Genomic DNA, 26,861 nt, shown 5'->3' on the forward strand with positions numbered 1-26,861 from the left:
GGGTTTTCCCAAAGGAAAAATCCTCTGGGGGGAGAGGCTGAAGGTATGGATTCCTCTGTATCAGAATCCTCATAAGTGGAGAGGGGTTGCATGTCTTCATAGTCAGATGCATCAGATTCATCTGACTCTTGTTCAGACAAAACTACTGGGGACAGATCTCTTTTCCTTTTTGAGGGGTTAGCTTGGCTTCCCCTGATCAGCTTAATAAGGTCTTCCACCATTTTAAGCATTTGAGGCTGAGGCAAGGTAGCAGGCGCCTGACAGTGGGTAGTCAATTTCCTGGGTGTGGTTCGAACCCTGGGTCTAAGGAACTCGGTTGTTTTCGAAAGAACGGTAGTCGCGAAAGAAGACGTTGGTTTGTGTCGAGATTCGGTGGTGTGAAGGACTTCCTTGGAAGCCAGTGCCTGCTCAGCGGCTCTGGACACATCCAAGGTAGAGACGACCGCAGGATCCTTAGACGAAGAAGAGTTTTGCGGCATACCGGACTTCGAAAGGGTCTCAGTAGCGGCCTGCGAAGCAACTGAAGCGGGCATCAGGGGTTGCGAAAGCGCCTCAATGAGTACCGGAGGACTGATGACTAGCTTAACGGAAGCGTCATCGGTAGGTCTGGACCTGTGCGGTCTGTCTCTGTCTTTATCTTTACATTTTTTCGGAAGATCTGCTGTCGGATGGCTTACCAAAGCCATATCGGAATTTGAAGACTGTAAACGAAAATATCTGGCTACAATAAGGGCCAGACGACAGATAGTTCTGGCGTTGAACAAAGCACAGAAACAACAACGGGGGACGTCATGGCCCTGGCTTAGAAAGTGATGCAGTAAGAGTGGAAGTCTCGGTGTGGTATTTGCTTTCCACAGGCGAGACAATTATTAACTTTTTTGACATCGGTTAGTGCAAAAAAAAAGGATCCCCAACAGGTTACTTAGCTTTAGAAGACTTCAACTTCAATTCGGAAAAGAAAATACAGGTAGCGGTCAACCAGCACTCGTGAGAACTGCTTCTGCTTCGGGCTCCAATGCAAGAAAGACTGATGTAATGGTGTCAGCTGCCTTACTTTATACCACTGATGACCTGACGTCAGTCCTCAAATGACAGCAACCGACGCAGAAATACTAAGTCTCTGGTATTCGGGCCGGCTGAGGGCTACCCTGGCAGGGATAACCCAAATGTGATGACTGCAACAGTGAAACACGAAGAACATAAACTAATCTTTGGGTTCAGAGGCAGATGTGGCACTAACTACACACTTACATCCAGTCAGTCTAATTATAATACAAGGACAGTAAAAAGCAGGCTTGCAGTAGGTACCAAAAGATATGATCTCTAGAAGCCAAATGGTGAAATGAATAAAAAAGAATTGTAGTACAACAGACAAAAGCAGCAATGATCTAAATCACTAAATCAGTATCCTAAACTTTCAGAAACATGCTGATTGTGTGCACATTAAACTGTTGTCAGAATACATTTTTGAAGATCAATAACTGCTTCAGTTTTAAAATAAGAACTTCAGCAACTATTTTTTTAGTCTGTTACATTATTAAAACCTATTTATTATGCTACATCTCAAAATTACAGTGTATCATCCTACATTAGGGTGTGTTGCACAGGAGTTATCAATGTGCTGTTATCAAACAGTTACACAACTGTTTCTGGAAAAGACAGCAACATTTTGTTTATGAAACTATACTTATAAATATTGCCTGGAAAAGACAGCACAGTTTTGTATCTGGAAGTGTATTCACAGTTTACACAATAACTTTTCTAGTCTACATTTTTGTTTAAAGCATACCTCTCAACTGCCCAGATATTTTCAGAATGCCCAGAATTTTGCCTCATATTTTTGGTCTGGTCCTCATAAAATTTGTGGTTTTCTGGTACATTATTGCGAATTGAAGTTAGTAAATGATGGCATATATTTCTGCTTCAGACATCATATGCATGCTGACCCAAAACCTGCTATTCCACCAACTTTCTAAGTTTATAAGAGAAGTACTTAAAATCTGTCCTGATTTTGGGCTTTTGTTTCCTCGTTATTTTTGTCTTTGTCAAGATTTCTTGTCTTTATAGGCTGAGAGGTATTGTTTGAAGCACCTTATTCTTCTAAAACGACATCTCAAAAGTTTGGATTTTTCTTGCACCTAGATAACGGGAATATTTTTGTCAAAGGTTCTATGTTTTGCCTGGTAGATGCATACAGATCTAAACAGCGGTCACTGTTAACTACTACAGCTAAGAAATCTTTTAAAAATAACAATTTCCACACACATACAAACTGGAGAAATGCCAGTGTTTTAAATTTTAACATTCAGTAGTATGTTGGTTCTCAGTTTAGGTCAACTGGGTCTTGTAAACAGTGATATTTCTCAACAGCTCTAGTTAAGAAATGAACAGTGTTCTGTTCTCATATTGTTTTTGAAAACAGCAGTTAATAAATGCAGTCTTAAAACTACAGTCTCTGTAAGCAACAGTCATAGTAATCCATTACTTACCAATCCCAAGGTCAGCAATATCCTCAAGTTCTCCTTCAGTTGTTGCATCTAAAATTGCAGCTGGCAATTTCAAAGTGAAAGGCAACACATCCCTATTGAGACAAAATAGTGAGGGGTGATGATTGCTGAGGTCAGAAATAAATACTGTTCTCTGCATCTGTAATCGCAAAATGGTTTCTTCGTAGCTACTTAACAACCACTGTTTCCTGCAAGACTAATCCATATGATCTATCAAATGTAATGCTGAATGTGACACACACAGAAGCAAGTAAACTCTTTCAGGATCGACTTTTTAAGATGGAAACTTACAGTAAGTACCTTTCCCAAGTGTTTTCTTTCAGAAAAATAAAAATATTTCTGAATGCCTGAGTTTATACTAAAACAACTTTTCTGATGTACTTTACTTTATGGTGACCTACTGTGACCCAACTGCTTAAAGTAATAGTTAAGCAGGTCCCCAAAATAACAACAGACAGTCACAAACAAAGGAAGACAGGGAACCAAATGAAAAGGATCTGTTAAAAGATGGGATAATGACAAGATGGTAAACAAATACATGGCCCTAGTGTCCAACGAAGTGCAGCCCCTATAGTAGTCTGCCCAGCAGGGGAGCACAGGGCTGCTAAAAGTAACAGTGGCAGTGACTGGTTTCTTGAAAGGATCGAGCCAGGTTAAGTAACTGGAGTAACAACCAGCACTATGGTACATCATCATAATGTACACACGTAAAGAACACACTTATGCAGCACTGCAACTAAGCTACTGTTCAGAGACCATATGAACTAATGCAATGCAAAAGAATAGGAGGATATAATATGAACTAAACCACATGACATCCATCCCATGTGATAAGATGCATGCCACCTCTCTGGGGACAAGGAGTCTGTCGTTTTTGCTTAATGCAGTTAGCAGTGGATATAAAACAGACAGTAGGTTTTCCAAAACACAGTTCTCCAAAGGAAGTAATGATCTCCTGGGAAGCAGAGTAGCTAGAGTTGCCAAAAACTATACCATGTCTGAAAAATACAGTCTATGTTAATACAGCAATGACCAATTTGCCAATTACAAAGTTTTTACACACTTTAATTACTGACTGTCACTGGTGATGTGTAAAAAGGGGAAAAATGGGTTGTAGATGGATGGATGAATAGATGCATGTAATTATGATGTCAACTTCAATCAGCAAAGAAGTACCAATAAAGTACTTGCTCAAGGAGAGTTAATGAAATGTAGTACTATCCAATAACTATGGCATCTATTTTTTTATTTGTATTAATTTCTTACATGTGAGTCTATACTTGAACAAGTCCCCTCATATTAATCACTCAGCACAGTGAAGTACCAAGCAACATGTGTATAATTCCTTATCTGTAAACACAAACAACTAAATGCATCTCTCTCTCTCTCTGTGAACTACATCAGTTCTATGACAACTGCAGGAATTTCACAGTTTGTCATGTTGTAAAATTTGCCTGCTCTAACATCAAAGGTTAGGAAGTGTAAGCTCACAGATCATTCTATAAAAATTGAGCTATTTTTTAATCTCCAAATACCATCAATTTTCCCCACACGAAATTTACAATTTAAAATGTCAAAACTGTTATCAGAAGCAATCCCCCCTCCCAAACATCACATCAATGCACACCCAAAATACTAGCTTCTCTTCTCTAAGATTGAACTGTGAGGGCTGGAGGAGTTAGCAAAATAAAACTTCAGTCTAATTACTCAAATTCTAACAGTACTGGAAGACCATCTGACAACATTCACCAATTAGAGGGTGCTGCATTATGACATTTTTCTCTTTTCATCCTACTGTATGTGTGACAAAAAAGAAAGCACATACATTTATCTGTTGCAAGGCTTAAACTCAGAGAAATATCAGTACTTCTGTCAGGGCATTGCTTACTGATTTATACAGATGGGAAACTTGTCATGGGTTCTAACATTTATATTCTCTATTCAATATCGGAGAGGGATATTTATGATCCAGGAAAGTTGCAACCATATCAGGCTAACTGGACATTAGTTTTAAAATCGTAACTTTATGAAGGAACCTCAACAGCGCAGTATCCCCCCAAAATAATGCACTGTAGCGTTGTCGCCTCACAGTTAGACGTTGCCTGTTCGATTCTCAGTTAGAGCGTCTTCTGTGTGGCGACATGCATGAATGGGCCTTCCTTCTTTGAAGGTTGTGCGTTAGGCCCGGCAAGCCAGCACGTAAAACTCTACTGCCAATCATTAGCGGACCGGAGTTCCGCTGTGGCGACCCCTAACCGGGAAAAGCTGAAAGACACAAACAAACAAGTGTCAAGACTGGAACACAAATCCAAACATATGATGTATGATTTGAACCCACAGCCTTTTGATTTTCCCAGCATAAAATTTGAATGTACAATCTGCTGAGCCATTGACACTGCTGGAGTCTGTAAAAGAAGTGCAAAGTTGAAGATATTTCATAGGTTCATAGGTAGGTACTAGGCTATCTGCCCAAAGGCATTTATAAGCCTAGCCAGAATGTGTTGGCTTACGCCACCCCCTTAGATTAGTTCCCTGTGCCTCTGTCCAGCAGAGCCACTGAAGTGATCCCGGGGTAAACTTTCTGTTTCCCATCCACTCGTCAAGGTTTCTTTTGAAGAGTGTTAGCGAGGAGCTCTGCCTAATGTAGAGTGGAATCTTGTTCCAAAGCATGGGAAGTCTCTGGGACAGGAATCTATTCCTCCAGCACGTCCTATTTATTGTTGTGGTGAAGTTTAGATCCCTAGAGCGTGTGGCTCGATGGGATAAGATTTTCCTTAGGTGGAGCATGTCCATCAATTCTGGGTTGGACATGGCCTTGTATGTCAGGCAGAGATCACCTCTGAGTATGCGGTATGCAACCGAGTACAGCTGGAGTTTCTTTAGTCGAGCTGCATAGGGCATCTGTTTGAGGCCAGTTATCCTCTTGGTGAGTTACTTTTGTGGCCTTTCCAGCTGTTGCAGGTGTCTTGTAAGGTGCATCCCAAATGGGGCATTGTACTCTATGATGGGTCTGATGAGTGATGAGTAGGGGGGCACAATGACCTCTTTTGATCTGGATGCGAACCCTTTTGTGATTAGGTGGGCCACGTAGAAGGATTTTCTAACTACTTTGGCAATGTGATTATCAAAGGAGAGATTACTATCTACTTGGGTCCCCAGATCCCTTATTAGGTCTTCCGTATTTAGGGGACTACCACCTATGTGGTAGTTTGTGGGTACTTTGGTTTTTCCAAAGGGGATGACTATGCACTTTTTGGCATTTAGCTTGAGGCCACAATTTGGACACCAGGTATCCGTCTCAGTAAGACCCTTTTAGAGGATGTCTGTGTCAGCCAGAGAGTCAATTATAGCCCCTAGTTTGCAGTCCTCTGCGAACTTGGTCAGCCACAGTCCTCCTGTGCTTGCCTGTACCTCTGAGAAGTATATGCCAAACAGGAGGGGTCCTAAGTCTGAGTCCTGGGGAACGCCACTTGTAACCGGTTTAGAGTCAGACCTAGCTCCTGCAACTCTCACCATGTGGGTTCTGTCCGTGAGCCAGTTGGCAACCCATCTTGTGACGTAGGGGTTTATGTTCAGGCTGGTGAGCTTGTCTATAATACCAGAATGGGGAATGGTGTCAAAGGCCTTTGCGAGGTCTAGGTAGGTGTACCACCTTTCCCTCGTCTATAGCCTTGGTAACTGTCTCAAAGAAGTCCACCAGGTTTAGGAGGCAGGATCTGCCCTTAACAAAGCTGAACTGGGTAGGGTCCAGTGTATGGAGGTTCCCAACGTCTCTGTTAATGAGTTCCATGATGATGCACTCCATAGCCTTGCAGACCAAGCTAGTCAGGCTTATAGGGTGACAGTTCCCAGGGTCTGTTGTGGCTTCACCTTTGTGGAGTGGAATAACCATTGCTGTGCACCACTCTATGGATACGTAGCCTGTGGAGAGGCTGAGTTTGAACAGTGTGTTTAGGTGAGGGGTTAGTTTGTCTTTGAGCTCGTGTAGGAAGCAGCTTGGGACACCGTCCGGTCCCATTGATGATGTGTTTTTGGCTTTGGAGAGGGCTGTTTTAACCTGCGTGTCTGTGATTTCAGGGGTTCTACATTCTTCTGGTATGGTTATGGGCCCTTTTGGGGGTGAGAGGGGCGTGAAGTTTGTGCTGAACCTGTCTGCCAGGATGTTGACGATATCGTTTGGTTCAATGTATTTTGTGCCATTCTGCACTAACTTCGAGCAGGTCTGAACACTGCCACTTAGATTCTTGACATAGCTAAAGAATGTATTGTGGTTATCTTTGGAGTCCTTGGCAATTTTTCTTTCGAAGCTTGCCTTGGATGATTTTATGAGGGATCGTAGTTTCTTGCTGATAACGATTAGGGATGTCTTCCCTTCTTGGGATTTTACTCTTTTCTGTACTCGTATCCTCCTTCAGTTGTATAGCTTGTTTATGGCAGGAGTCCACCAGACTGGTTTGCTTTTCTTAGAGGAGTGAGTTTTGGTTTTGTATGGGATAGCATGATCCATGCATTCTTGTAGGTGCCAGTAGAATGCATCAGTAAAGGATTTTACAGCTTGGACAGCGTTATCCTTTAGCATGGGAGCTTTGAAACTTTCCACCTTGGTCTTAAGTAACGTGAAGTTTGTTTTTGAAAAGTTTTTCACGGTGGTTTCCTTGTCCGGGGTGGGAGCGGAATGAGGATATCCAAAGTGGTTTGTTTATGGTCAGATCTAACCAGCGAAAGGTTGACCTCCAGTGTGGAACACCGATCGCCCATGTTGGTGATGAGCAGGTCCAACATGTTGTCACCTCTGGTGGGAGTGTTGGACAAGTTGATCCAGGGCGTTTGAGTTTATAAATTCTAGGAAATGTTGGGCAAGGGAGTTAGTACTTGAGTAGTTCTCCCAGTTAATGTTTTGGTAATTGAAATCACCCAATATTAGGGTGTTTCGTAGGACCTTTATGTTTCCCAGTGTTTCCAGAAACACGGAATGGGGATCCTGGGACATGGTGGGTGACCTGTAGCAAGCTACAATTTGAATTGCAGTTTTGCCCATTGTTAGTTGCACGCGGATGATCTCTGAAGCATCGTGCTGTGCCACTAACCTGGAGGTGTGGGTATTCTTGATGAATATGGATACTCCCCTGCCTTTTGTATTTCGGTCCGGGTTCTGTGGCCGAAATGTATGGTATGGGTTGTAGTCTGGTAGTGCTTGGGTGCTCTCTGGAGCCTTAAACCAGGTTTCTGTTACTGCACATATATCAATTTTCTCCACACTGAGGAGTGTCTCGGGTGCATGCATTTTGAGGTTTAGACTTCTGGCATTGAGTAGCATTACCCTCAGTTTTCTGTTACTTGTGCTATTTACAGCGGTGGGTTTGTCTTTTGAGCCTTACCTAAAAAAGACACTATGGGAGTGGCAAGAGCCTTGGCCAGTATTCGAAAGCCTAAGGGTGACAGGTGCAAGCCGCCTCTAGCAAAGCAGCATGGCTTACCGAGCATGTCATCCCAGGCGGACAGACACTGGATCCCCTTTGAATGACACCAGAAACTTAGCCAATTGTTGAAAATGAGAATTATTTCTTTATACCGTGATATACTTCTTGGTGAGGGCAGGATGCTACTCAGGGTCAGGGTCATACCGGCCTGGGCTATGTGATCAGAGAGCTCTTCCATGTCTCTTTTCATTTAGTCCAGTGAGGTACAGCTCATGTCATTCACACCAACATGGACAATGACAGAGTCGTACTTGTACTTGTTCTGGAGTGACCTGAGTGCTTGTGTTATGTGGCGGATCCTGGCACCCCACAAGCAGCTAACAGTAATCTTCTCCTTATTCAGCCTAGTGAGTGGGACGTCAGTGTGCCTGACTATAGAGTCAACTATTACTAGTATGTTGGGTATGTTATTTTGCCTTAAGGGCTGTGACTGCATGACACACATTTTTTGTGAAGTATGTGTTTCATGGTTTGTGTTGGGGGGTGGAGGTTGCTTGGATGTTTGCTTTGGAGGTCTCTGTTGCTTTTGCAGATTTTTATTTAGAGCCTCTGAGTATGTTTTCGTGTACTTATGTGTGTTTTTTGCCGGTGCTGGTTTAATGGGTCTATGTGAGACTGGTGGTGTGATGCAAGTAATTCCCTTCTCCTCTTGACTGTCTGATCCAGTCTTGGGCTGAGAGAGCTTAGCCTCCAGTTTGGCTGTATAATTGCATCTCTCACATGTATTAGTGCTTGGTGGTAGGAGGAGAGGGTTGTCTGTGTACATGAGGAAATTGTAACATTGCCTCAAAATGCCCAGATTCACCAGCTGGACTGGAGAATACACCTGAAACTGCCCTTTGGACATGCCTGGATAGGGACAGTGAACTGTTTTACTGAACGGCTGGTAAGGTCGAATGGAGAGCCTTGTCCTTCTGTACAGTACAGGAGGGTCTAGTGCTAGGGTTTATAAGTGCTTGCTATGAGTTTTGAGCAAGTGCCGGGCTAAGAAATTAATGGCTTGAGTGCTGAAGTTGAAAGTTTGTCTAGTTCCAAGGGAAAAATTGAAGAGGAGACTTTGTGGAGCCGGGGATAGTATTACCCTAGCTACCCGGCATGCATGACCGGGCAAATGCGGTATTTATAGCATGGAAATGAAAGAGATAGAAATTAGCCCAAAATGGCCAATAAACTACTAATTTCGAGGCTGAAACTACTCCTCCAGGGACAGATAGGCTGCTCAAAGCTCTCCTCCCTCACAGGTGAACAGAGAAACTTCCTTCTATCCAAGTAAGGTATGGGCAAACACAGAGATTTGTAACACAGCCCTGAATTCAGCACTAACCTGAAAACTGGACTATACTAGCTTAGAAAGGCAGGAAACAAGTATTTTTTGTTTTTTTGCTTTTTTTCAGAAAATAAAGCAGACACAATCAAAAAAACACTTTAAATGCACAGACAAGGATACTTATTGTTATATATCTCAGATCAGAGTTGTAGTCAATGCCCCTAGTAATAAAGTAGGAAGAAACACAAATACAGTAAAAGCAGATGAATAAAGTGCAATTCTTTTTTATATATAAAACAATAGAAAACGAACAAACTGATTTAAACGTTACCCAATTAACCAGAAAAAAAGCTCAAAACTGAGCCCTGTTCCAGCAGTCTTCAATTAGACAAGTTTTAACTGCACACTCCTACTAGGGCACAGGGGAACCTTCTCCATAAAAGATGGCCTGGATCAGTGCTCAAGTTATACAAACAAAGCTAGACTCAGCAGGCCTGAATCTGGTCTATGCTACAGCAACAAGGCGCACCAATTTCAGAAAGAAACAGTTCAAATAAGCATGCACAATAAGCCTGTGACCAGAAATTCCCAGCTCAGAAGGGCAGATTCCAGCCTCTCCTCCCACAAGAGTGCAGATCACAAACCTTCTTAATGTAGAATAACTGGCCTGAAGCCCAAGTGCTTAAGCCAGAACTAATACACTTTTAGAATAGCAGACACTGAGCCTTCAATCAGCAATTCCCAGCTTAGAAGGATGTAAGCTCCTGCCACAACAGTGCAGACCACAAACCTTCTTAATGTAAAACAACCTGTATGAAGCCCAGGTGCTTAAACCTAAAGACTTTGAATAACAGTTACAATTTAATCAGGCTACTACCAAGCAGTAATAAATGCAGCAGAATAAATAAAATTGAGTATTTTTAAGAAAAGCAAAATAAAGTAGGAGGAAACACAAATACAGTAAACGCAGATGAATAAAGTGCAATTTTTTTTGTTTGTTAGCAAAGTGCAAGGAGAGGGGAAGGAAGAACCTAAGTGGGAAGGCCTTCTCAAATCTTCTCTTTGTATTAAGTAGAGTTGACACTAGACACAGAATATGATCACACTGTACTCGGTTAAGTGAGTAAATGAGATGGACCCAAGAGGAGTGTTCAAGAATACAGACTTACAGGAGGGGTGGGCAATTCCAGAGCCACCAACACTAACACCAAACAAGAACAGAGAGGGTGGGTGAGGAACTAACTGCAGAGAGACACACAGCACACTATTCAGTGACACAATTAGGTAACAGAAAAAATGTAATACAGTACTTTTAAAACTGAAAGTTCGTACTTAACAGACGACTAAAATACACTAGTGCAAGTTTCACTTAACTTCAGCTTCTAATGCAGGTGACTGTAGCCAACAAGTCTCTCAGAAGTTGAGCATAAAATGGATTCTCAAACTTTGTGGCTAGCACTTAAAAGTACAGAGGAAGCCCTCTAGGCTATTAAATATCAGATAACAAAGAAGTGAGAAGACCACCACCCTCTCTTATAGCAGACAGACATGCAACACACTATTCAGTGAAACAAATAGGTAACAGAAAAAATGAAATACAGTACTTTTAAAAAGTACAGTTTTGTACCTACCATAAATGTAGATGTTCGAGGATCCACATTGCTGCAGTCATAACCTATGGGTAGTCCGCTGTCCTCGGTCGGCCCGAATACCAAAGAGTTAGGCTGGCGTCGGTCATGGGCGCCCGGAGCTGACGTCAGTACGTAGTAGTACTTAAGCGCATGACCGACGCCATATCCTCAGTCTTTCTTGCCCCAGATGTCAGAAGGCCTTAAAAAGAAAAGGCCAGAGCCACAAAAAGAGAAAAACAATAATTATCCCCAAGGAACAATAACAACAAACAACAACAACACCCCCAAACCAAAGAGGGGAAGGAGGGAGGGAAAATAGGACTGCAGCAATGTGGATCCTCGAACATCTACATTTATGGTAGGTACAAAACTGTACTATGTTCTTCGTCTCACATTGCTGCAGTCATAACCTATGGGTAGAATCCCAAAGCAAAGGAAAAGGGAGGCTGGCAAACTAAAAAGCATTAGGGGCTGCTAACATGCCCTGTAAGACTGCAGTGGCAAACCCAGCCCTGGACTTGGAGAACAGAGGGAGATGGTAATGTTTAGTAAAAGTATGAACTGAACTCCAAGTAGCTGCTTCCAAAATATCCTTAGTAGCCACACCCCTCAAAAAAGCAGTAGAAGTGGCAGTAGCCCTAGTGGAATGAGGTCTAATCCCAGCAGGAACATCCTTCCCATGATGAGAATAACAAAAAGCAATACAATTACCAATCCACTTTGAAATAGTCTGCTTAGAAACAGCTTTCCCTTGTGAACCCAAAGCAAAAGAAACAAATAACTGTTGAGTCTGTCTGAACTCCTTAGTTCTGCTCAAATAATAACGTAACTGCCTGTGTATATCCAAAGAATGCAAGATTTTTTCCCCCTTATTTTGGGGTTCAGCATAAAAGGTAGGCAAATGGATAGACTGGTTCAAGGCCACATTAGAAATCACTTTTGGCATGAAAGTAGGGTTAGTACGCAAAGAAACTCTATCCTTATGGAATATTAGAAAGGGTTCAACTGCCATGAGAGCCTGCAATTCAGATACCCTTCTAGCAAAAGTAATGGCCAACAAAAAGGCAGTCTTCCAAGACAAAAACTTCAATTCAGACATAGCTGCAGGTTCAAAAGGAGGCAACGTAAGCTTCTCCAACACAAAATTGAGATCCCAGGAAGGAGTAGGAGCTCTCATGGGGTCTTATATTTTTTGCCCCTCTAAGAAATTGCTTAAACAAAGGGTGAGAAAATAAAGGAGGGTCACAATCATAGTGAGCAGAAATAGCTGCAGCATGAACCTTCACAGAGGAAAATGACAAACCCTTGTCTAGTAACTCAGTAAGGTACTGCAGTGTAAAACTCAAATTAGGTACCGAGACATCAAAGTCCTTTGTCGTGCTCCAAAGAAAAAATCTCTTCCATTTATCAGCATAAACTTTTCTAGTGCTGGGCCGCCTAGCTTCCAAAATTACATCTAAAACCTGTTGAGGAAGCTGAGAACCCACAGGTTCTAAAACAGAATACGCCAGGCCGTTAGATGCAGGGACTGCACCCTGACATTGAGCAAATGACTGCTTGACTGGGACAACAAGTGAGGAAGCTGTGGTAAAGGCCAAGGAGGCTCCTGAATTAAACTCCTCAGCAGAGGATACCAGTGCTGTCGTGGCCAATCTGGTGCTATTAAAATCATGCAAGGCTTGTCCGCCTGACCTTCAAGAGAACCTTGGTAAGGAGAGGCAGAGGAGGAAAAGCATAGGCGTGAAGGTTGTTCCAACTGAAAGATAGAGCATCCACTTTCCAAGCTTTTGGGTGAAACATCTTTGTGCAAAATTTTGGTAGTTGGAAATTTAGAGGAGAAGCGAACAGATCTATGTCTGGAGTTCCCCAAGCCACTGTCAACTGTTGAAATACCTGAGGATCCAATTTCCACTCGTGGGGATCCACAATTTGTCTGCTCAATACATCTGCTAGGGAGTTCTGTGCTCCTGGCAGAAACCGTGCTTGAAGAGTGATGTGCAAACCCAGAGCAGTCTCCCACAATATCATAGCTTGTCTGCAAAGAGGGTAAGAATGGGTCCCCTGCTTGTTGATGTACCACATGACTGTAGTGTTGTCTGTTTGTATCAACACCTGTCCTGGTTGAAGTAGGCCCTTGAAAGCCGTCAGGGCAAACTGGACTGCTAACATCTCCTTCATGTTGATATGCAAATGCTGTAGTTTGGGAGGCCACGTGTCTTGAATCCATTTCCCATTGAAGTGTGCTCCCCAAGCCAGGTCTGAGGCATCCGTCGTTAAGATCTGACTCGCCTCTGGTCGGGCCACAGAGAGTCCCTTGTTTAGGTGACATTCCTGTGCCCACCACAAGAATTCCTTCTGGATGCAAGGTATTATTGGAATGACAGTGTCCAGATCGTGGCAGTGTTGAGTCCATACACTTTTGAGATACCATTGTAGCTTCCGCATATGCAGTTTGGCATTGGGAAGTACCAGAATGCAAGATGCCATGAACCCCAAGGCTTGAAGGACTGTCCTTGCAGTCAGCCTGGACAGTACTGATAATTGCTGGAAGTATAGATGAAGAGTTCTTTGTTTGTCCGGGGTCAGAAAAGCCATCTGAGAGGCTGTATTCAGTCTCACACCCAGAAAGCACATGTCCTGAGAGGGTACTAGACTGGACTTTGTTTCGTTCACAGAATACCCTAGGCACCTTAAAACTGCCATTACATACTGTAGCTGTTAAAGTAACTTGTCTTTGTCCTGAGCAAGAATCAGGCAATCGTCCAAATAAGGATAAATTTGTATTCCCCTCAGTCTTAAGAAAGCTATTACAGGAGCCAGAACCTTTGTGAATACCCTGGGCGCAGTAGATAAACCAAAGGGCAATGCAGAGAACTGATAATGAGAAGTGCCAGCCAAAACGCAGGAATCTCCTGCAGCTGGGCCTGATAGGAATGTGAAGATAGGCCTCTTTGAGATCCAGAGTTACCATCCAGTGATCTTTGCCTAGCAGAGGCAGAAGTTGCTGTAATGTTAACATCTTGAACTTTGGAATGTCTAGGTATGTATTGAGAATGGACAAATCCAGAATTGGCCTCCAAGTGTTTCCTTTCTTTGGCACCAGGAATAGACGAGAATAAAACCCTAGGCCTTCTTCTGACGGAGGTACCACCTGGATTGCCCCCATCTGTAAAAGCAAAGAAATTTGTTCCTGAGCCTCCAGCCTTTGCTGAGGAGGTACACCTGGCATGCCTTTGAAAGGGGGAAAAGTGTGAAAATAAAACTTGTAGCCTTGATTTATTATGTCCAACACCCATTTGTCCTGGGTGACCAAATGCCAATTTTGCTTGAAAAGTGCCAACTTTCCTCCTAGAGGAGCTGCCAGAAAGGAAGGATCCGGCAGCTGGAGATACAGGTCATTGGGTCTGTTTACGAAAAGGCTGACCCCTGCCCTCACCAGAAGATTGTGCAGGAGAACTCCAAGTCCTAGGTCTGAAAGAACCCTGAGCGTGAGCCCTGCCCCTACCACGTCTAGACCTGCCCTTAGACTGAAAATCTGAAGAAGGGTAAGACCATCCTCTCGCAGGCCAATTCCTGCTAAACTTAGGGGGCTGCACTTGCAAAAATTCCTTAACTGTCTGCATAGACTTAGCTTTGTCTTCCATCTTTTCAAAACTGACTCCACAGGGGAACCAAAAGAACTTCAGATTGAAGGGAGCAATCAAAATCCGAGCTTTAACATGCTCTGACAAATTTTGATCCTTAAGCCAGGCATGCCTACGAATAACTGAACCAGTAGCAGCTACCCTGGAAGAAGCCTGAAGGGCATCGAAGCCACACTGCAAGGAATGTTTACCAACTTGATCTGAAGCATGAACCAAGTCCTGCAATTCCTTACACTCTATACCCTCAGATAAAGCATCTACCTTAGATTTCAATTGACCTAACAGAAAGTTCTGATACTTCAGCATATGGAATTGGCAATTTAAAGCCCTCATAGCTAACGTAGAAGAGGTGTACACTTTTTTACCCCACCTATCCAACGCTCTAGAATCTTTATCCAAGGGAACTGGATTCTTCACCACAGAAGCCCTGACACCCTTAGGCCCTTGAATAATAGTTTCCGGGTCAGCTCTAGGGCTCTTATACAAATATGTATGTGCCTCTGGAACTCTGTAATACCTGTCTGGCTTGACAGGGGCAGGGGGTAAAGAATCAGGATTAAGGGAAGCTTCAGAAAAAACATCCTGAACAACATCTAAAACAGGGGGAATTGCCAAAGGCCTATGTTGTGGCAAAAACAAAAATTCCCTAAGCCTCTTACGAGAATCTGAAAAATCCTGACCTTCCCACTTGAAATGCTCCCCCATGGGATGCAAGGTTTCAGAAAAGGAGAAATCCTCTGGAGGTGAAGCAGAAGGACAGGAATCCTCTGCATCCGAATCAGAATAGGGAGGAAAATCCTGAATATCCTCAGCTGAGGACTCAGAGTAATCTGAGGAATGTTCCATTCCCTCTAAATCTGTCTCCACCCTAGGCCTCTTTTCTGGAGGGGGCATATAACCCCTGATCAAAGTAATCAAATCCTCTGCCATTTTCAACATATGCTTTTTAGGAACCGAGCCCGAAGAACCAGGGCTGTGGCCCGTACCAGAAATACCAGGTCTAGCCTTAGCAGGGCCTTTAGTGACTGAAGTAGAAGGCCTAATAACCTTTTGTAAGGATGGAACCACAGAAACTTGAGAAGCACCCTCGGCCTGACCTAACTCCTGAGAGGCCAACTCCTGCAAAATTAAAGGTTCCCCCTGGGATTCAGCCGAGACCTCGGCTGGATCCACAGATTCAACCGTAGATTCCATAGAACCGGCGTCCGCAACGGACGACTCATCCGGTTTAGACCTTAAGGATTTATCTTTTCGCTTTTTAGCGGTAGCGGGCGTCGGAGGATCCGACGGCATGTTGTAGCTACACCGCTTACCGAAAATAAGCCTAGCACAGTCTAATCTGCGTTTAATGGTGCGCTTATTAAATCTAGCGCAAAAGCGACACCCGACTACGTCGTGTTCAGGCCCTAAGCAAGGAATACAGAGAGAATGATAGTCCCTATGAGGTATCTGTTTCCCACAAGAAATACAATTATTAACTTTTTCTGACATCCGGATTAACTGAGGCAAGAAAAGACAAAAGTTTTCCCCAACGGGGTACTTAGCCCAACTTGGTCTTCGGTCTGAAACTCGAAAACTGAAAATTTCAGAACGCCGAACGGCACTTGCAAAAGCTGCTTCTGCTTCGGACCACGCGGCAAGAAAGACTGAGGATATGGCGTCGGTCATGCGCTTAAGTACTACTACGTACTGACGTCAGCTCCGGGCGCCCATGACCAACGCCAGCCTAACTCTTTGGTATTCGAGCTGACCGAGGACAGCGGACTACCCATAGGTTATGACTGCAGCAATGTGAGACGAAGAACATCTGCAAGTTTGTACTTAACAGAAGACTAAAATACACTATTGCAAGTTTCACCTAACTTCAGCTTCTAATGCAGGTGATTGTAGCCAAGCAAGTCTCTCCGAAGTTGAGCATAAAATGGATTCTCAAACTTTGTGGCTAGCACTTAAAAGTACAGAGGAAGCCCTCTAGGCTATTAAATATCAGACAACAAAGAAGTGAGAAGAACACCACTCCCTCTTATAGCAGACAGACACGCAGCACACTATTCAGTGAAACAATTAGGTAACAGAAAAAATGAAATACAGTACTTTTAAAACTTCAAGTTTGTACTTAACAGAAGACTAAAATACACTACTGCAAGTTTCACTTAACTTCAGCTTCTAATGCAGGTGATGGTAGCCAAGCAAGTCTCTCCGAAGTTGAGCATAAAATGGATTCTCAAACTTTGTGGCTAGCACTTAAAGTACAGAGGAAGCCCTCTAGGCTATTAAATATCAGATAACAAAGAAGTGAGAAGACCACCACCCCCTCTTATAGCAGAGGCACACAGCACACTATTCAGCGAAACAATTAGGTAACAGAAAAAAAATGAAATACAGTACTTTTAAAACTGCAAGTTTGTACTTAACAGAAGACTAAAATACACTACTGCAAGTTTCACTTAACTTCAGCTTCTAATGCAAGTGACTGTAGCCAAGCAAGTCTCTCTTCAAAAAGTGGACACTTCTGATTACTGACTGCTCTGACACCCTACCCTTGAGTTCTTAGCCCATCAGTGTACGAGCTCTTATAGTCACACACGTGTACACATTTGTGTACACACAAACGTGCACACACTCACATACTTGCAAACATGCACACTGTAGCACTGTAGCTCTCATGGGCAGAACTCACCTCTCATTTATTACAGAAGAAATAGAAAAGACAAAGCAGGACATAATTCCCATTCTAATAGATAGCACAAGTTCATAAAGATACATAATACTGTTTGCTGAAAATTATGTATTAACATAACAAGTCAGCAGCTACATTGTCTTACCTGCTAATGCAATAAAAAGCGATAAGCCGGAATAAGTCGGCAAAACTTATTCTAGAGCCCTCCAAAGAAAAAGCTGCAAAGAAAAAAAGCACTCAGATCAGTGAGTTTATAAGTAGTCACAAAATATGATTCAAATGTGAATTCAAGGAAGTAACTGGCAAATTATATTATCTACTAAACTTACACAACCAAGAAACTCTTTCGTTAGTAATTTAGTATCTTCTAAGGAAACTCAAGAGCCATACTTGCTTCAAGAAAGTGTGCAATTTCAAACTGACGGACATGCATAAAAACAAACAAGCAAAATAGTGCCAGATGCATACTGTTTGACAAAGTTACAAAAGCAGTATTTAATAACTCACTCACAGACAAAAATGAGGGTTCTTGCCATGCAACAATTCTACCTTCTGTGCTAAAAAGAAGTTATATACTTACCATAACGTTCCATCTGTGCTGTCCATTTTCACTCTTCAACTATTGGGTCTGGATCCGACCTCTGGATCTGACTCAGTTGTTCCTAAAGCTCATGGCCAAAAAGCTCTCGAGTCCCACCCGTACCCAGAATGCTCCAACCCTTAACATACCTCATACCTTGTTTGCTGTTTTACATAAAGTAGAAAGAACTACTATAAAAATCCTAATACAATAAGCCATATCTGCTGCTCAACAAGAAGGACAGTGGTGTCTTTATAATCTCTTGTTCTTCCAGGAATTCACTGTAAAAAAAAGGTTGGGGGTTGGTGTGTGGGGAGTTGAGGAAGAATGAAAATAGAAAAAAATAGATGGCACGTTATGGTAAGTACATAACTTCTTTATCTGATGGTGTCAATTTCCATTCCCCTTGGCTAACAAAAAACACACTAGTAACTATGCACCTTAGAGATAAGGCATGGTCATCATATCAGAAACATAGGACTCCCCTAGCCCATAACGAATACAAAACACTCAGAATCAAAGTAAAAAAAGTATCATCTCCGATAGACAAAATTACTTCTCCATAATCCAAAACAACAAAACAAACCCTCAAACATTTTGGAAATGCATGTCTACCCTCCTCAATCCCAACAAACCAGACAACCCGAGCCCAGACCATAACACTCCTGACATAGACTTAGCCACTCAATTTAACACCTTCTTCATTGATTCTATCTCCAAACTAACCTCATTCTTTTCATCTTCAAACCCCACCATACCCCCCACTACACCCCAATCCTCCCCTACCAACTTTTCACCCCTAACCACTGCTCATCCCCCTATCTCCACTCCATTATCAACATTCTCAAATTCCCCCCCTCCCCCCACCATTCTCACTAAAACCTATACCCACATCCACCATAAAAAAACGACTACAGAAACTAAAACCATGCTCTAATGCCCCTGATAACATTCCTTCTTACTTTCTCAGTATAGCTGCTGAAGCCATTGCCTACCCCATCACCATTTTAATCAACCGTTCCATTCAAGCAAGCTCAGTACTCCAAATCTGGAAAAAGGCTTTTGTTGTTCCATTGCACAAAGGAGGCATCAATAACAATATTACTAATTTCCGTCCCATCGCTATTCTATCTCCTATTTCTAAACTTTTAGAAAAGTGTATTCACCTACAACTCCTACCATACCTCTTACACAATAACCTACTAACTCCAACACAACATGGTTTCAGACCAAGACACAGTACTATGACCGCCATACTCTCCTTCCTGAAAGCTGTGAACAAAGCCCGGGACGTAGGACACATTGTCTCTACCCTCCTACTAGACCTCTCTAAAGCCTTTGATACTATCTCCCACAATTTATTACTAACTAAACTCTCCAAGCTTAACTTGTTACCCTCTTCTCTGAACTGGTTCACTAGCTACTTATCCAATAGATATCAGGCAGTGAGATGGAAAAAAGCCAACTCCCCTTTCATCAACAACCCAACTGGTGTTCCCCAAGGATCTATACTGGGTCCCCTGCTTTTCAATATATTCATAAACGATTTCCATAACTCTATCCCTTCAACTAAAATTATCCAATACGCAGATGATTCAACTATAATCTGCTCTGCTACCTCCATCCCCACACTGCTAAAGCTTACTCAAGATGCATTCTCAACCACCGAACAATGGATTAAAACAAATCAGGTACTCAATGCCTCCAAAACCAAAGTAATGGTATTCACCCCCTCTAAAGCTACCTTTTTCAATCCAAGTAAAGTCACTATTACTAGTCACAACAATACACCCTTAGAACTGGTATCTGAGGCCAAATTACTTGGGGTCCAAATTGATAGTCAGCTTAAATTCAATTCCCATCTTCAACTAAATATATAAAAAAAAACACCAAAGACTTGGCATGCTCTACAGACAGAATCGTTATCTTACACCCTCCACCAAACTCACCCTATCTACCACATTTCTCATCCCATCCCTCCTCTATGGAGCCCCACGTCTAACTAACCTACAATCTTCTCTCAAAACACAACTCTCCTCTTGCTATAACAAAATTGTCAAGTTTTCTACCTCCCATAAGTCCTCCTCACACCACTGTTCAGCTCTCCACAAACTAAAATGGTTAGAACTACCCATCACCTCACCTACGTCCAACTGACTCTTGCACACAAACTTATCTTCAATCCCTCCCTCTGCCCATCCCTTTCCTCTACCTTCAAAATGCACCTCCCTGATAGAATTCTAAGATCCAACAACCAAAACTTAATTGAACTGTATAAACCAATTCGTCCCCCTGGAAAAAATCTCTTATCCTACAGTCTTGCTTGTCTCTGGAACTCCTTACCCCCATCCATTCATACCATCACAAATCACTTCTCATTCAAAAAATCCCTTTACTCACACCTAATTTCCCAGTGGGAATGCTCCTGCTCCCACCCAACATAATCTCCTCATACTGAGAATTTTCACTTCTCCTCCCCTATTCATAATGAGAATTTCTACTTACTCTCCTAAACTCATAGATCTTGCTCTTGCTTGTATTAGCTTTTTCTGAATACTTAAAGGTACCTTCGTGTAAATATACCCTCTGATGGAAAAGGTTCTCTGTTTCTATATTGAAAGGTTCTATGTCAGCCCATATACCTTTTTCTTGATTGTATTAAGCTACTCATCCTGAATGTATGAAATATATCTCCAGTGTAACCCACCCTAAGTTTTAATAGCCTCTCAGTTTCTATATTGTAAATTGTTTTCAGCGATACAAGATTGTAATATTTGTATATGTTTGTACACTAGTCTACTGTATTTCCAAGTCCATAGGAATTGTATAATTGAAACTAAATGCCTTATTGTAACCTTGCTAATTGTTTTTGGAGCTTTTCTCCCCAGGACTCCATTGAAAACGGGTTCTTTTGGCCCAATGGACTATCCTGGTAAACCAACTGCAAATAAATAAATAAATAAATAAATCCTCAATTGTTGGGACACAGTCCAAAGCTGCTTAAATTCCAGAGCTTTTAGAGGTTTTGGTAAAGATAAACCCAATTAGTTGTAGATAAATGATATGCAATCTGTCAACCATCTGGCTAAATATACCTTTGCAACTGGCTCTCCCAATTTAGAATCTGCAACGGACACAATTAATTGATCTGTCTTTCTAATATCTTTCATTCTGTGTAGGTAAAAACATAATAGTCTGTGGACATCCAATAAATGTAAAAAGAAGTTATGTACTTACCATAACGTTCCATGTGAGTTGTTCATCTCGCCTTCATTCTTTACTGATGGGTTCGGAGCTGATCCCTCGGCTCCAAGTTGGCCAATTGCAAAGCTTGAGGTCTTCAAATAGCTCAAGGCCAAGTCCCTATCCCATGATGCACCTAGAGTTACCTCAGATCTTGTTTGCTGTGTATAACAATACCATATGTCATTCTTTCACTCCCAAGAGAAGGTACAGAAGGATTGAGCAACCAGGATGGATCCAGCATCTCAGTCATCTAAAAGCCCAGGAGGGAGTAGGAGGGAGGGACATAAGAATGAAGGCAAGATGAATAACTCACATAGAATGTTATGGTAAATACATAACTTCTTTATGTGAAGTTGTTCTATCTCGACGTTCATTCTTTACTGCTGGGTAGTATCCTAAGCACCATCAACCTCGGGTGGCTCACGGGAGTACATTTCTCAGGACCGTGGAGCCAAAGGAGGCCCTGTCAATGAGTGATAAAGGTATGAGGTTTTGACCAAGTGGCTGCTGCTCAAATGTTATCAATAGGGAGTCTGTCAGAAAAGGCAGAGGATGTAGAAACAACTCTGGTTGAGTGAGCCTTAATTTTATGCTGTAAAGTCATGTTAGCAGCTGAATAAGCAAAGGTGATACAATTAGATAACCATTTAGAAAGAGTTGTTTTAGCCACTGGTCTACCCTTCATGGAGTCTGAAAATGAAACAGAAAGCTGGTCTAATTTCCTGAAATCTTTTGTTCTATCCAAATAAAATCTGAGCTGTCTGTGAACATCAAGTTTGTGCAGCATGTACTCTAAATTGTTTGAATGGTTGGGGAAGAAGATTGGCAAATCAATAATTAGATTAGTTTCAGTGCAAACTTTGGGCAAGAAAGAGGGGTTTGTTCTAAGTGAGACTCTGTCAGCATGGAATATCAAATAAGGAGGCTTGATGGATAAAGCCTGAAGCTCTGACACTCTGCGGGCAGAAGTAATAGCCACTACAAAGATGGTTTTCCATGACAAAAATCTAAGGTCACATGAGGAAGCTGGTTCAAAGGGCAGAAGAATTATGTGGGAAAGCATAACATTTAGATTCCATGGAGAATAGGGAGATTTCACAGGTGGTCTAATATGAAAGGTCCCTTAGGGAAAGGCTTTGGATAACTTGTGTGACATAATATTCAATCCTTCGAATCCAAGATGAAAATTAGAAATGGCAGCAAGTTGACCACGAACTGTTGCCGCTGCAGCTCCTTTGTTGAAAATCACAGTCAAGAACTCTAAAATGGAGGCCATAGGGGTTTGGTAAGGATCAATATTGTTTTTAGAGGCCCACACAGAAATTTTTTTCCATTTGCTAAGATATAGCATCCTCGTAGAAGATTTATGTGAGGATAAGAGAATTTGCTTCGTCTCACTGGAAAGGTTATGGAACCTGGCTATGATGGGAATTTGAACAGCCAAGCTGTCAGCTTCAGGGACCTGCTGCAGAGAGGGATGAAGTTCTCCTGACAAGTGCGTCAAAAGATCCGGAACTGGGTCCAGAATCCAAGGATCCTCCAAAAGATGAAGTCTAAGGAAGGGGAACCAAATCTGACAAGGCCAATGAGGGGCTATTAGAATGAATCCCAGCATTTTTGCTTTCTATATAACCTTGGGTATCAACGGGATTGGTGGAAAAGCATAGAGGAGACCCGGAGGCCAATCGTGTACGAGTGCATCCTTTGGGGCTTCTCCCGTTGGGGGACTCAGGGCAAAGTAGCTTCTGCATTTCGTGTTCATGTGACTGGCAAAAAGGTCGCAGCAAGGCTGGTCCCACCTGTGGAATATCCTGTCCGCTATTTCCATCTTGAGGGACCACTCATGGGGTAACAAGATTGCTCTGCTCAACTTGTCTGCTATCACGTTGGATTTCCCCGGGATGTGCATTGCCAACCGAAAGCGCTGGGTGGAAATAGCCCACTGTCATACTCTGAGAGCCTTGCGACAAAGTGGGTAAGACCTGGTTCCTCCTTGTTTGTTCAAATACAACACCTCTGACATGTTGTCTGTCTGAATTGCAATCGTACCCAGAGGAAGAGAGTCCTGAAAGTACTGCAACGCCAAAAGTACTGCTCTCATCTCTAGGACATTGATATGTAGATGTGTCTCTTGATTGGTCCATGTGCCTTGGGCTGTCTTTCCCTGAAAATGCCCCCCCTCCCCATCAGGGAAGCGTCCGTGGTCACTGTGGCCGCTGCAGGGGGTAGCACAAATGGATGTCCTATCGTAACATGAAGTGAGGTCAACCACCACTGAAGATCCTTTTTGCAGGAATTCGTGATCATTATCGTGTGAGACATGGGAAGCTCTTGGTAAGATCATTGAGTGAACAACAGCCATTGTAGTATCCGCCATGCGCATATGACCTAGTGGTATGGCTCGAATTGCTGCTGCCATCAGGCCTAACAATTTCAGAACTTCTGATGCTGGTGCTTTGTCTTTGGATATCAGAATGCTGACATGCTGATGGAGAAGAAAGACTCTTTCTATTGGAAGTCTTAGAGTGGTGGTGGTGGTGTCCAGTTTTGCTCCGATAAAAACGATATACTGCGATGGTGACAAGGCAGATTTTTCTGAGTTGACTGTAATGCCCAGTTAATTGCAGAGTGACAGAGTAGACTGCCTGGCCTAAATGAGTTGATGCCTGGTGGTAGTGGTAAGGAACCAATCATAGGTAGGGAAACACCTGGAATCCTAAATGCCTCAGGCGAGCCATGACCACTGCCATGCATTTGGTGAACACTCTGGGAGCTGTAGTGAAGCCAAAGGGCAGGGCTTGAAACTGGTAATGATTGGCTCTCAGCCGGAAGCATAGTTGATCCCTGGAAGGCCTGGCCATTTTTGTGTGGTAGTACGCATCCTTGAGATCTACTGAGGACATCCAATTGTCTTTCCCTAAGAAGGGAAGTATAGACTGAAGCGTGACCATCCGGAACTTCTCTTTCTTTACAGATTTGTTCAGTCTGCTGAGGTCCAGTATGGGTCTCCAGTCCCCCGTCTTTTTTGGAACTAAAAAGAATCTTGAGTAAGTTCCGGATACTGTCTGGTCTGCTGGGACTGGTTGGATGACTCTTTTTCTTAGCAACGTTTGGATCTCTATTGTTGCTTGTTCCCTGTAACTGGATGGAATGTCCGGGATTTTTCTTATGGGTGGAGGGGGTGTGGTTAATGGGATGAAGTATCCTCTGGAAATGATACTTTGTACCCAGCTGTCTTTTGTTATTTTGAGCTAGGCGTCTGGGTACAAAGATAAGCGACCTCCGACTGCCTCCAGAGCAGGACAGTTGGGCCTCCTTTCAGGAGCGCTGGTAGGGCTTTCCAAAGAAGTGATCTCTGCCACCCTGGTGTTGTGGACCACCTCTGCTGTGAGGGCGGCATTTTCCATTATTGTCCCCTCCTCTGCCTCTGGAGGGGGGGGGGTTTCACCACGTGTGTCCTGAAAGGCTCCTTGGGCTTTTTGGAACCACATTTTTCCTCCTCAGTGACCCTTAGGGTAGGGTCTGGTAGGGGTGGAAAAATGGACCCTGATGGCAGACAGAGTCTTTCCGTCCTGTTCACACCTGGTTCAGGTTTCCTTCACTTTAGGCCCGGAAAGGGACGAGCCATCAAAGGGGGTATTCACGAAGGATGACTTGAAGGGCTCCACGAAGGAACACAAGCGCATGCAGGAGTGTCGCCAAAGAGCAACTCCTGTACCCGCTGCCCTACTCGTTCCATCAGCTGCATATGAAATGAGGCGCATGGATGAGTTTACTATAGAATTGAGGGTAGCAAGCTGATCGGCAACTTTGTTGGTAGCTCCTGCAGCTACTGTACCCTGAAGAGTATCTCCTAGCTCTTTAAGGAGATCTCTTTGTAATCTGGTAAAATTGGTTAAATAGTTGAGCGAACGAAGAGCAAAAGTCACTGAACTAACATGCACTTCCCATATCTATCCATGATCCTGGAGTCTCTGTTAGGAGGATGGACAGACGAGGAAGTGTCAGACATTTCCTTTTTGGTGGCTGCCGCCATCACCATGGCATCAACTGGCACACCTTTTGTCAAGAAAGATTTGTCAAGGGGGCCAGAAATGAACTTATTAGGCCTCCTAGGAACAGGCTCCATAGTATCTGGAGACTCCCACGCCCTTCATGAGACCAGCTGCACCAGCTCATTGAAGGGCGGAGACACCCAAGATGTGTTGGGCTGAGACCCGAAAGCCTTCAGGAGAACTGACTCGTCTTCAGTAGGTTTTTTGGACTGCCAGTCACCCCTCTGCCTCAGGATTTCAAGTATCTCAGAGAATTAGATATCTTCAGAGGGGGGCCGTGGGGACCCTTCTGACTCATCCAAGTCAGCATCATAGGTTCATAGGTTCATACTAGGCTATCTGCCCTAGGGCATTTATAAGCCTAGCCAGAGTGTGTTTGGCTTTCGCCACCCATTTTAAATTAATTTTGCTATGCCCTTTTTCGAGGTTAGTATACTGTGCCTCTGTCTAACAGTGACACAGAAGTAAAAACCAAAAGATGCAACTGCTCTGATCAAGAGACCAAAACTCACAGGTCCAGAGAATAGTCAAGCAAAAAAGAGAGGTAGGTCTCACCACGATGTTGTTGAAAATAAAACTCAGTATCTCCTTATAGTAGAGGCAAAAATACAACTTTATTCCATAAACAACAAGGATAAGCGCTTTCACGTAGGTAGTACTACGCTTCATCAGATAATTTTAGAATGAAAAGAACTCTGTATTTAAATTCAAAAAGGCGGGAACTTAATTGATATCAACATTAATTACAAAATTAAATAATTGAATAATTGTATGCAAGTTAATACTATTCTCACTGTTTTGAAAGACAATGTTCTCCCTTCAAAACAGAAAACAGAGTGTACCTATACATATGTAAAGTGCATTTGCGGAGTAGATTCAAAATCATTATATTTGTATTTGATAAACATTCTATAGACTCATAGACAATATTGACATATTTATAAGAACCACCTTTTTTAAAAACATTTCTAAAATGCTCAATTCAGAGTAAATGCTTTAAAATCAACTTATTTGTTGCAACAAAACTTCAATGCAACCTCACTATATCATAAGTTATAATACTTAATTCCTTAGAATATACTTTACTGTGTGTAAGTTATAAAACTATAAACCTCAACAAAAAAACCAATGTAAAAAATGTATATATATATAAAATATACCAATGTATAAAAATATGTAAATACAAGCAGCCTTATGGTTTTAATAATAAAAATAATATAGATGAATAAATAAATATTTAAGCTTTTTAAAACCTTAATGTGCTATTAAAAATACACATAGTTCATGTGGAAGGTTATTTTGTAATGGCAGTGGGTTAAACTTGGATAAAGTGCTATGATTTTGTGTTATATAAACATAAAAATTTTTTAAAACATAAAATTTTTTGTGTAGAGTCCCTTTGTATAAAGATGGTATCATCAGGCTATAGAAAGTTAAATATGGCTAGTTAAAAATATGTATGTATATGAAACATAGACCACCTAACCATATTAAATCATTGGTGTATTACCATCTATTTTTTAGGATGGGTTTAATAGAAACAAATTTGTTTAAGCCTGGTGAAAGATGAGCTCCTAGCCTAAATATCCACTTCAGCTCTGCCATAGCTAAACCATTGCTTGTGTCTCCTCTTCTTTTATTTAGAGGGACTAATTCTAGAACTCTGAAATAAAAAACATGTTCTTTATTGTCTTTGATGTGCAAGGCTAAGGCATTATTTTCACAACCCTTCTTAATCTCATACAAATGGTTGTAAATTCTATCTGTTAGC

The 26,861-nt window shown here is 42.4% G+C and overlaps 1 protein-coding gene across 7 annotated transcripts in view; it reads right to left on the reverse strand.

Annotated features, from left to right (window-relative positions):
• Positions 1-26,861, reverse strand: part of RIN2 (Ras and Rab interactor 2) — a 491,380-nt gene that overhangs the window by 129,317 nt on the left and 335,202 nt on the right. For all 7 annotated transcript variants that reach the window (XM_044057036.1, XM_044057028.1, XM_044057062.1 and 4 more), the window contains exons 5-6: positions 17,355-17,427; positions 2,490-2,581 (exon numbers count right to left, since the gene is read on the reverse strand). In XM_044057036.1, coding sequence (XP_043912971.1) covers positions 2,490-2,581; positions 17,355-17,427 — 165 coding nt within the window. The remainder of the gene's footprint in view (positions 1-2,489; positions 2,582-17,354; positions 17,428-26,861) is intronic.

This window comes from Protopterus annectens, chromosome 1.part2 (genome assembly GCF_019279795.1).
Source record: "Protopterus annectens isolate FY-2018-M chromosome 1.part2, PAN1.0, whole genome shotgun sequence".
In the NCBI taxonomy this organism is placed as follows: Eukaryota; Metazoa; Chordata; order Ceratodontiformes; family Protopteridae; genus Protopterus; species Protopterus annectens.